Genomic DNA, 12,512 nt, shown 5'->3' with positions numbered 1-12,512 from the left:
ACCAGACCCCCAGCAGGTGCAGCGGCACCCTGCTGTGTGTGATTATTGGTGGCTGGTTTCACAACACCGATGACGACAGGACTTGTGACAACAACACTTTCCCCGCCTTCTGCTTTGACACATTGACCGTGATCTTTCAGTTTATATCCTTCTTTGCAGGAACACACAAAACTCCCAAAACTGTTGACACACTTTTGGTCACATGCATTAACACATTCATCGATGTCCTCGCACAGTTGGTCACTTAGTACAAAGCCTTCAGGACAGAAGCACCCGCTATCAGGTCCTCTCTCACATATCGGGGTGCATTTCTGTTGCCCGCAGTGCATTTTGCACCGCCCGGGGTCTTTGTCGTCTCGGATATATCCAACAAAACAGGAACATATATAACCTCCCTTTACATCTTTGCATGTATGCTCACAAGGACCAACTGAACAGCCATTAGAGCTCAGGATAACATTCGGATCTGACAGTCGTCCCGCCTGGCATGCATCTTTGTGCTTTGTTCGGCACAGAAACCCATCCGCTTTGTCCGAGCAAAGCCTCTCTGTCAACTTCCCATCCTTTGAAAGTGACACACAGTGCAGAGAGCAGACTGTAACACTCTCTTTCCAGCTGCTGAAGGATGGAAGAAAGGTCCTTTGCATGCTACCAGAGGTCCACTCATAGCCTCTCAGTGGAGCTGAGAGGTTGCTGCAGGCGGCAGCGGGTAAATGCAGTCCAATCCAGAAGTCTCCGTACAGTTCATCTCTGAAAATGTCAAGTATGCTCTCATCTGCCTCTGACTGAAATGTCATTAATGCCCCGTTCCTGTCGCGGCATGTTTTCTCAGCTGTCTGGAAATCCACTCTGTCTTGATTTACAGTTATGCAGTCATTCCCTGTACAAAAAGGTCTACAGAAACCAGCCTGATCAATGCTAAATCCTGTCTTAACAGACAATATAAAAATCACTGACATCAAAAAAGACATTGCCACTACCCTCACTGGCACACAAGCAGTCATTTGTGAGCAGGCAATGATGTTCTGCAGAAGATCATCTTGTAATGTTGGCTGAATATTCTGAAGAATTTAGAGCATGGGGCTTCCTACTCGGGAAGCAACACCCCTCAGGACAATGAGAGAGTTAACGACAGGAAGGAAGTGAGATAAAGTTGGACTACTGGCTTCTCTCCAATGTTGGTGAAGGCCAAAAACAGGAAACAAACCCTACTCATAATTCAGAATGAACTGTTCTCTTGTCTCATAGCCTAATCCTATTGAGTACATACTCAGATGTACATGTTTTCATCAGTACAGTATATCTACACCAGCATCAAACTGTATGTGTAAACTATATTCAGCTAGTAAAATGACAAATCAGTAATTGAACAGGCAGTGGTAGACATATGACTCAAACACATACGATGGTAATAAAGCATAAAATGTAGCCAGTTAAATCTACATCCTGCTACAACTTATTCCCTCAAATCTTTCTGGGAACATCTGGCACCCACCCAACTATCAGTTTTACACACAGTTGTCCTTCTTAGATACAGCCCCTAACCCCCCTCCATACTGGAACAGCCTTTTTGTATCAACAACACCTACACATGTTTACACTTTGCTACTTCTTGCCAAATTCACCACATTTTTGCTCTATTTTTACTCTATTAGCTACATTGAAAAACTTCTGGCGGGCAATTATGTTTTTACTGATCTGTTATCTGATATGTAACCTTTTCCAACCATTAGCCTAACCAAGAGAGGTTGCAAGAACATAAATTACATAAACAAACATGGTAATCCATGTAGTCAGTGTTCTCCATCACTATCATGCTATAGGTCATCAGTCGAGATCGAATCGTAGAGTTTCTCTAAACGCGGATCCAAACCGGAGGACACCCAACAGTAGCCATCGGTAGTTGTATTTTTCTTGGCTTCTTTTTTGGACCGATTGCAGCGAATAATTGCAATAGCCATTGTCACTACGACCAAAAGCAGCAGAGGAAGGACTGAACCAAGGACGCAGACGATCACCCTGGAATTGACAGACTCAGCCAAACCTGTCACTGATGATGCGTTGTTCTGCTGATCGTCCGGCGGCAGGTTCACCAAGTCCAGAATTGGCGCGTTGGTATGAAGAGACTGGTGTTGGAGCTCCACTGTTGTCCTGGTTAAAGACTCTGTAAAGTTTTCTTGTGTTTCCTCATCATTAGGCTCCTCTGTTGAAGATGCTGATGTTGCTGTCACTTCCTGAGCGCAGGTTGATCCGTCAATCTCCAGGTAGAAGCCTTTCGGGCAGGTGCACCGGAAACTTCCGATGGTATTGAAGCATTCAAACTGACAGAGACTACTGTCGCATTCATCAATGTCCTCACACGAATGGTCATCCTGGGATAAACTGAAGCCTTCGTTGCAGTAACACAAGAAGGATCCAATACTGTTCAAGCAGCTGTGTTCGCATCTTCCTTGCACACACTCATCCATATCAACGCAAGTACCGACAACCATTTTGTAGCCGCTTTGACATGTACAAGTGTAACTTCCGTGTGTGTTTACGCACACATGATCTTCACAGGTCTGTGACTGGCACTCATCTACGTCAGAGCAGTTCCGCTGGTTTGCATCCAATCTGAACCCATCTGGACACTTGCAAAAATACCCAGACTCCGTCGTCACGCACTGATGCTCACAGGTGCCAACGCCGCACACATCCTTCAGCCTGCAAGTGAATCCATCGTCATCCAGGTCGTAACCTTCTTTGCACAAGCATTTAACCTCATCTGCTTCCTGGTGGCACAAATGTTCACATCCGCCGTTGTTTATTTCGCACTGTTCCTTTCCTGTTTTGCAAAATGGACCAGGAACAGTCCAACTATAGGTGTCGTCCGTCCCCATGCACACAGAGTATTGGGACTGTTGCTCACTACATGAAAAAACAGCATATGTTCCAAGTGGAAATGATTCCATTTCACTTCTTTGTGGCTTTTCTGAGAAAGGAGCTGTGTAGGTTATTTCTCCAGGCCCCAACAAATCCAACGGTTTGCACATCCCCTTGAAATAAAACTTACACGCATAAAAAGCAGGGCTTTTGCATGTTCCGTCAACCCATTTCAGTTGGTTCTGACCTGATTCGGTGTAAGGAATTTTTACGCATCTCTCTTTGCATGTTTTGACAGGTTCTCTTACCCAGTTGGAGTAGTTGGAATCTTCCTCCCCAGACACCCACTTAAACCCCTTCAGAGTCTTGTCAGGCAGCACGCAGTCCTTTTTGTGCAGTTTTAATCCAATCCAAAATGTAGATGCCCTGTCCTGACTTTTTCTTTGGATCCGTGAGAGAAGCAAACGGAGCACATCCTCTTCTTCCCGGTCTCTCACTGTCATCACGTAACCTCCATTGTGGTCACAGTTCTGAACGGCCTTGTCAAAGAGTACCTCGTTCATGTGCAGGGTGAAGCAGGCGTTGGAGGTGCACAGCGTCTCATGTTCAGCTTCAGAAAGCCCAGCCAAGCTGCCGATGAGCTGCAGGAGAAAAATCCAGAACATCCTCCCCATACAGATAAACAAATTAGCTGTAACATTCAGAAGGTCCCGGGGAGCTTTTCTGGGGAAATGCGACACATATGTGGTGGTCCATTCGTAGCCAAAAACAAGTGGTGAGGGTCTGAGACTAACATTAATGCTCATGCATCCTGTTTGGGACACAAACTAAAGACGGAAACCATGTTTAGTTGCAGCTATGGGTTCTTTGTCTTTCCCCCGCTGACCAGTTCCGTTTTGGAAGAAAAAACAATGGCAGGCTCCGCTGTGTTATGACTGCGTCTCCAGATGTCTCCGGCCCCAGCAGACTGTTGGCATTTTAGCTGACTCCCTTGATTGTGGGCCCTCACAATACATGCACATGCAGGGGTCACAGTGAATGATGCACAATAGCTGCAAGAGATAACCTGTGACCTTTGCCACTATGCTGTCTATCCAGGCAAAGATAACAACACACACACACACACACACACACACACACACACACACACACACACACACACACACACACACACACACACACAAAAACAGTCAGCATTGCACACACAAAAAACAAAAAAAAGAACAACTAAACAAAGAAAGACCAATACAAAAATAAAAGTTACCTTTTGATCACTCTTCAATGCTTCAGACATATCCTAATTGTACAAAAAAAACAACAGTCCACCAATTGTTTGTCCGGTGAAAGAAAAGTACATTTTAGGAACTTTTCAGAAATAGGAAATTATAACGTTATATATAACTAGAGAATGCAATTCTTGAAGAAATTGCTAGTGGGAATACTTTATCCTGAAAAGCTAACGCTGAAATGTAATGTGTAAGAAGAAAGTGAAGAATTTAGATTGAAATGATACATGAACACTGGGGGCTTGAATGTGTGATGAGATTTGAAAAGAAAGTAAAAAGGCTTGGAAAACCAGCAGAATATTCAAACTGCAAACTTCTGAACTAACTTGATGGCGAATGATCTGTCGCCAGTGGTGTAGTGGGCGTTGGACGCGGGGGTACGTTGGACGCGGGGGTACGCCGTACCCCCACTTATTGGGAGCATGATCTTTTTTTTAATAGTCTAATAAATATAAAATAATTGCCAGTGTTATCAGTTGCAAGAGTGTATTTGTTGTAATAATGACAAAAACATAATACATTTCACAGTAATTATAATACGAAATAAAAAAGATTTCCTTATGAATTATGATTCGTCATCAGGCTCGGGACCCCGCGGCTCTATAATGGCAGGCAAACATTTTTTACTTGACTTATTTTCTAAAAAGAATATAATTCACAAGAAGAAAGAGGCTAGCAGCACCGAAGCTACAAGTGAAGCTGCTACTAGCACTACATCATCAAGAGCCGCCTAAAGATGTGGATAATGCTAGCACTAACGTCAATGTTACAGTAGCTGCGCTAGCAACGTTCCCCTGGCTAGCTCAAGCTCACCTTTCCCAGAGGTGTGGACGGAGGAGATGTGGCGGAGGAAACAAGAGGCCGTGGATAGACTGCAAAGCTGGGAAACTGGGCTGCGAAGTTTGTTCATCCATTTCGGATTTATTAGTGTTCAAAACGCAATGTGTGTGTGTGTGTGTGTGTGTGTGTGTGTGTGTGTGTGTGTGTGTGTGTGTGTGTGTGTGTGTGTGTGTGTGTGTGTGTGTGTGTGTGTGTGTGTGTGTGTGTGTGTGAAAAGCAGCGCTGTCTGCTTATTTGCAATGTAGGCTAGGCCTAATCAGAATAATTTCAAGTCCAGATTCAGTGTTGTTTGCATAAGTAGGCTATATTTTTCGTTTTGTTTATATCATGTTTATATCATTTATCATTTATATCATTTTTTATATCATTTATAAGTTAATTTTAGGACAACTTTGGGAATTGTGTTTGTTTGTTATGAGTTTTAAATAGTGTAGCGACCCTGTATATGATGCTGAGGGTGTCACTCAGGCATCCCCCGTCTCTCTGCCAATCATAGAGCTGCATAGTGATGCTGGTTGAGGTGCGGGCCTGTGGTTGGGGGAGCAGACGGGGGAGAGCGGGAAGTTGTAACGTAGACACTGTTATATATATGGGTATGTGCAGGGTTGGGTTGTAACGGAATACATGTAACGGCGTTACGTAATCAGAATACAAAAATCAAGTAACTGTATTCAGCTCGCGTTACATTTGAAAAACGAGTAATCTGATTACAGTTACTTTCGTAAACCTGAAGTGAATACATTTTGGATTACTTATTGGAATTATTGGTGGAAAGATTTGCTCACAACATTTAATATTCATTACTAAAGGTACAGCCGAATCATCACAGCGCACAAAAACCTTTACCGCCGCAGATGGGCCAAAAAAGGGAGCGTTTGAAAAAAAGGGGCGGGTCCGCTCAGTGAAACAATAACAACGAAACATGGAGGAACAAAAGTCTGCGTTTAAGTCGTGTACGTGTAGAGGTGTGTGTGGTTAAAACACATCAGCCTGCGGTCTCTCTTTAGCCTTATGATTGAAGGTAAACACAGTGAAAGGCGGTGCGTGAAAGGCACTGCGCGCTCGGCTTCTCAGAGGCTGAGTTAACCCTCCCGCTGCCTCCTGGTGCTGCAGAGATTTCATGAAGTGAAGGAGGTTTTCCTTCTATAAAACAGCTGTGGGCAGCAGATACTGTGAGTGTCACGGACATGAATTCATAGATCAAGGCAGACTGGTGCACAGAGTCTCCTGTTTTGCCAATCCGGTGCTTAAACAAATATAGCTCTACACCCCTGGCCGAAATGTCCTTCAAATGAAGTCCGAGTTCAATATTTTAATTCATGTCCTGCCAACACTGGCAGGACAGAAGGCGACACGCCCGTTCCAAGCCGTGTCCCTCACTCTCCTCACATCCCAAGCTGCATCCCCAACAAGTTTATTATGTTGTTACATCGTTTCAGACGTGATGTTTCAGTTGTGATACGCCATTAAAACAGTAAAAAACACATTCAGTTTCCTTTTGCTTTTTTGTGTCTCCTGTTCACCAAAACATCTGTTATGGAAAAAGAAAGTAATCTAAAAGTAATCTGATTACGTGACTTTTTAAAGACACGTAACTGTAACTGTATTCGGATTACTTTCAGAGCCATGTAATCAGTAATCAGTAACTGATTACATTTACAAAGTAACCCTCCCAACCCTGGGTATGTGTAGGAGTTAGAGTTAGTGTGAGATTGAACCCACAAGCTGTACATGAACCTGTGATCATCTGTGAATAAGAATAGTTATTAAAGCCTAATAACTAGAAGCCTGTTTCCGACTCCCTTTGTGATCGTTACAATAGATTGAGAGAGAGGTCTGCTTAGTTGCAATACTGTAGTTTATGCAATTTAGGCCTATAAATTGTTTATGTAACTTATGTGCCAGTGTGTCCATGGTTTTGAGTCTGTCTGTGCCGTCTGCTTTTTGCAGTACAGTAACTAAAGTAGGACTAAGCATACCGGTAGTTTCTGTGGACCTGTCTGCCCGTTTTGTGAGTGCACTGTGCGCGTGCGCACTTGTGTGGCATTGTTTGGGATTACCTAATTAAAATAGCGCCCCCCCCAGTAAATAAATCCCCACTACACCACTGTCTGTCGCCATGGCAACGGCATTTGATGACACCCCATAATACGCTTAGATGCGTTGAGGGCTGCATTGTGTTAGAAATTAAAATCAATGTTTTATGGCATAATGTACCTTAAACATACCGTCAGTTTAAATGCTATTTTATTCTGGAAAAAACCGGAAGTTCTCAATACCAAGCTTTTATTCTGAAAGTCCTTCATGACGACATCCGGGACTACCGCCCATTAGTATCATTAAAGTGGCTATTGACGCCGTTAACATGTATTACTTATAAAGTTATGAAAGAGATAAGGAGGAGAAAAGGCATGTGGAAGTAAGCAATGAATGTAAAATGTCGAAATCCTCTGTTTAACGCGATATCGGACACAGACGAATGAGGGGGGAAGTCCCCTACGTCACTACAGCTCCCAGAGAGGAGGAGCGAACAGCCAGCAAGCGGGAAGGACGAATGCTTGTAAGCTCTCTTCTGCACGGCCAGCACCAGGGGAGAGGAAGCTGCAGACTTTCTCTCCTGACTGAACAATACCTGTTTGTAACATTACTGCGCTTTTTATTAATTAAAGTACCAATTTTGAACCTTCTCAGAGACTCCATTTAGTCTCCTTTTTAAGCTTCTTACCTGGACGCGAGAATAACGAATACAGCATAACAATTGTTACCAAACCTGTGAAGTTTTGGGGCGTTTGGAGCAGTTTCACTGAAGTTATGAGAAAGCCGTGTTTCATGGCGAGCATTGTGTTGCCATGGCAACGGCATTTGAAGAAATCTCAAAACTGTCCCGTAGATGTCTTCACGGCTGGACTGTTAGCACACATGTGAAGTTTGAGCACTTTTTGAACATTTTAATAGGAGTTATAGCGACATCATGTTTTATGGTGAGGGATGCGTTTCCATGGAAACGGCATATGGTGAGATCTCAGATTTGGCGTAGAGTGGTTGAGGCATGGACCGGTGATATACAAGTGAAGATTGGGGGACGATTGGACCGTGTAGATTGGATTTACAGCCACATCGTGTTTCGTCGCCATGGCAACGACATTTGATGACACCCCATAATATGCTTGGATGCGTTGATGGCTGCATCGTTACCAAACCTGTGAAGTTTTGGGCTGTTTGGAGTATTTTCACTGAAGTTATGAGAAAACCGTGTTTTATTACATTACTCTCTCTCTTCTCTTGATCGCCCTCTCTCTCTTCTCTATCTCTCTCTTCGGCATATGATGATGACACCCCATAATTGACGTAGAGCTGTTGAGGGCAGGACCATTAACCTTTATCTGAAGTCTGCTGCTCTGGGGCCTCATTTATAACGCCATGCGTAGGGTTCACGTGGGAAGGTTGCTTACGTAGTAGAAATCCAAAAAATAGGAACAGAAATGTTCCGACATTTTCCGATTCACCAAACATTGCGCACCGGCGAGGAAAGTGCGTACAGCACTTCCTACGCCGGTTTCCCTTTATAAATCACAACCGACTCGAAATGCGGTGCAGCTTTTGCGGGCTTCACGTAACGCCCATATTTGCCCTATATTCACCAGTTAAAGGAAATACAACTAATGTATTGTGTTATATTAGCTGTACAATTGACCACATATGGTGTTCTTAGTTTCCATACCTCCTGTGTTTTACGAATGACTTATCAAGTCTTGGCAAACGGCATAAAACGTGATAGTATATAAATCCATGCTCGTATCTACAAACTATAGAAATGCAAAACGGCGTCAGTTTAGACGTAATTCTGTCCTCCTGCTTACCGCGTCATTTATGAGAAAACATTTCATAACATTAACACAACATATTCGAGGTGGTTTTCAATAACATATCCGTATTTATTTATTTCTCCAAGTTATGTTTTTGTGTGCACTAAGGAGTCTCAAACAGGCGTTTGTTAAATAATTTTAAGATTGGCTTTAATCAATGTTCGAAAATGAATACTTCATATATGATAAATGAGAGGTAACATTTTATTTATGGTATTATTTCCACATATTTCTCTCCATTCTTCCTTCTGCCAACGGTGTCGCAGTTTCTCGTCTCTCCCGTTTTTGTGCTTAGTGCGTACGCATGGGTTAGAGTTTGCGTGGAGGGCCGCACATTTTCCCGCCAAGTTAGTATTTTATAAATCGCAAACATTGCATAGAAACTGGCGTACGCCATCTTTTGAGCGTATATCCCTTTATAAATGAGGCCCCAGAGTATGTTAGTTGGAGTGATGACATCATCGTGTTCCATTACACAGGTGTTTATAGTTGAGCTAACGAGCTCTGTAGAGATCACAGGTTTCCATTGTTCTGAATGAGAGATGAACCTCTTACATGTGAACGTTTTGTGGAAGAACCGTAACAGATATCTGTGAAATTTCAAAATGTGAAGCATGTCAAGGAAGTTGAGTATCTGAAGCGTGCTTTCTGTGTACTTTTGGGTTAATAATGTGGCCTTTTTGGCAGTTTAACTAAAGGTGTGCGGTGTAGGAGCAGACACAGTTGTGGTGGCTTAAAGCCCAGCTCTGCTCCGCGCCGTCCGTTTAGATGAGCCTGGTCAGATTAATACGAAAAGGAGTTCAAAAAACCGGCATAAAAGTTATAACAATAATCTGATTTTAATGGTAAAAAGACACAATACGAAAATACAGAGTGCCCTGTAACAGAGCACTCCGGGCTCCCCGCTCTACTGCCGTGCGATACAGGTATCAGGACCGGCCAGTCAGCAACAGGGGGCACCGTGCATGAATACACAACAGTATATATGGACCTTTTTGGGCGGAGAGTCACTGCTTATCTTCCACCGGACTTCACTCCTTTAATTTCCCAGGGAAGGTTTCACACAAACTATTCTTTCTCAAACAATCAAACATTGTACACAGATATATTAGTATCAAACATTGGCCCCAAAAATAACCTTGAAAAGGACATGTGGGTGTGTTTGGTAAAGAGGAAGTGTATGTGTGTGTGTGTTGATATCTTGGACAGGGAGTGTATGTGTGTCAGGGTATCTGGGGAAGTGTATGTGTGTGTGTGTGTTGGTACCTTGGTCAGGGAGTGTATGTGTGTCAGGATGTCAGGGAAAGTGTATGTGTGTGTGTGTGTGTGTTGGTATCTTGGTCAGGGAGTGTATGTGTGTCAGGGTGTCTGGGAAAGTGTATGTAAGAAGGTTTATATATATATAGGATTACTTAAAAACAGTCCCAAATAATACATGTTCACTTCAATACAGTTCAAGATAATACCTGTTTACTTTAATACCGTTCAGAACAATATCTGTTTGCTTTAGCGGCTGCTGCCGTGAGGAAATATCAACCTGAAATTACAATGGGCTTTAATGGAGGCATGGTGAAAGTTGTTGTCACTTCATGCCCTCAAGAGGCATTTTGTTTAATTATTTGTCATTTGTCAAGTTACGAGATGTTTCCCTACGTTTGTCATAAAAAATTATGTCTCAAGAATGTAGGGTTTGGGAATTATGGCAGTTTTAAAAAAAAAAATATGAAGGCAAATCTCAAGATTTTCTACCCTCAGTAGAACAATGTTTAATATCTCTAAAAGTAAGAATCAGATTTAAAAGTAGTTTTACACGAATAATGTCAGAAAGATGTGTAACATTTTAAAGTTGGGATGAGGTTTCTGAGTGAAAGTATGAATGAACAGTTAGCAGTTGAATTCGCATGAAGATTTGTTGAAGATTTTCTCCATTGACTTCAATGGTTAAAAATGTGATATGGGATGTATCTCTGGAATTATGAAAGTTATGAATGATAAAAGTAATAGCCATCGATTCCCGACCGAGCTGAATGTTTTGATGTTTGAACGGAGTTTCTGCGATGTTCAATGCGGGAGAAGAAGCGCGGCAAAATAAGTCGGCGGAATAATAAACTTTTCGTGCGTAGAATAACAGACAAATGAGTGTGTTTTGCTTCTTTATAGATGACATGCTGCTCTTACATGGTCTGTTTGACTGTCAACATGAATATAAAAAATAATGAAACAAAACATTCACATTGGAAACCCTTGACAGTAACTCAGAAAGTATTTAAAAAGCCACATTGTCACAGTGTAATTATATAGCAAGATATTAAAAAGAGACAACAGGAATCCAACAGATATTGTCAGGTGTAGTGATATGGATGAACTTGATTTAGTAGGTGAAGTTACATTAAGTACAACTGCACCATTTTTATCTTGCCAGGTCTCAGTCAATGGGGTTAATTCCAGGTTGTGGGAGGGATCATGTTATCTGTGTCTATGGTTTATAAGTATAGGAATCTGTATTGCATAGTGACAGTCATTACAATGATCAATCAGATTCACCAAAAATCAGTTGTCCATTGTATAAAGGTCACTGAAAAGAATGTCAGTCAGTGAGATAGGATAATCAATCAGTCTCTGTCAGCTCTCAGATAACATGAGTGAGATGTTGCATATCTTGCTTGCATACAGCTAGGTGTAGTGGGACTTGTCTTCAATGGCAAATTAATCTACATCAACTCTTAACTCGCTTTAATTTGAGCAACACAATCAATCAGTCTCCGTCAGCTCTCAGATAACATGAGTGAGATGTTGCATATCTTGCTTGCATACAGCTAGGTGTAGTGGGACTTGTCTTCAATGGCAAATTAATCTACATCAACTCTTAACTCGCTTTAATTTGAGCAACACTCCATTTCTATTGCGCATGCCTGTGTTGTACAGTAATAATACAAACTTTTATATAATAGGCCCTAACTATGAATAATGGTGAGTGATGTACAGGAAAATGCAGGAGCATTAGAGCACATAGAACTATAAGTTGCAGTCATTACATTATATATAAATATAATGTAATGACTGCAACTTATTGTTCTATGTGCTCTTTTTAATTCATCAAATAAATGTAAAAATTAACTCAATCAATCAAGGTTATTTTAAAAAGTTCTTATTTCTCCTCATATATAACTTAAATAAGTATACAAAAACTACTACATATGACCTGCTCCATCGAAATCAGTCGCATTGACCCGAAGACACATTTTGAGTTGTATACTGTTGGAACGAGGAGATTCCTAACTTTCTAATGATATCAGGATTGTTTTTGTACTCCAAATACACTGAACAAAAATAGAAATGCAACACTTTTGTTTTTGCTCCCATTTTTCATGAGATGAACTCAAAGATCTAAAACATTTTCTATATACACAAAATAACCATTTCTCTCAAATATTGTTCACAAATCTGAAAAAATCTGTGATAGTGAGCACTTCTCCTTTGCCGAGATAATCCATCCCACCTCACAGGTGTGGGCATATCAAGATGCTGATTAGACAGCATGATTATTGCACAGGTGTGCCTTAGGCTGGCCACAATAAAAGGCCACTCTGAAACGTGCAGTCTTGCTTTATTGGGGGGGTCCGAAAACCAGTCAGTATCTGGTGTGACCACCATTTGC

General features: G+C 41.9%; 1 protein-coding gene across 1 annotated transcript; it reads right to left on the bottom strand.

Annotated features, from left to right (window-relative positions):
* Window positions 1-240: 240 nt before the first annotated feature.
* On the bottom strand, window positions 241-3,637 carry LOC117467785 (complement component C1q receptor-like). Its single transcript, XM_034111640.2, has one exon. The coding sequence runs from the start codon at window positions 3,534-3,536 to the stop codon at window positions 1,818-1,820; it is 1,719 nt and encodes a 572-aa protein (XP_033967531.1). The 5' UTR covers window positions 3,537-3,637; the 3' UTR covers window positions 241-1,817.
* Between the last annotated feature and the right edge of the window lie 8,875 nt (window positions 3,638-12,512).

Source organism: Pseudochaenichthys georgianus, chromosome 22 (genome assembly GCF_902827115.2).
Source record: "Pseudochaenichthys georgianus chromosome 22, fPseGeo1.2, whole genome shotgun sequence".
Taxonomy (NCBI): Eukaryota; Metazoa; Chordata; class Actinopteri; order Perciformes; family Channichthyidae; genus Pseudochaenichthys; species Pseudochaenichthys georgianus.
The sequence above is the reverse complement of the archived record's forward strand: the minus strand, read 5'-3'. Positions and strand labels throughout refer to the sequence as shown.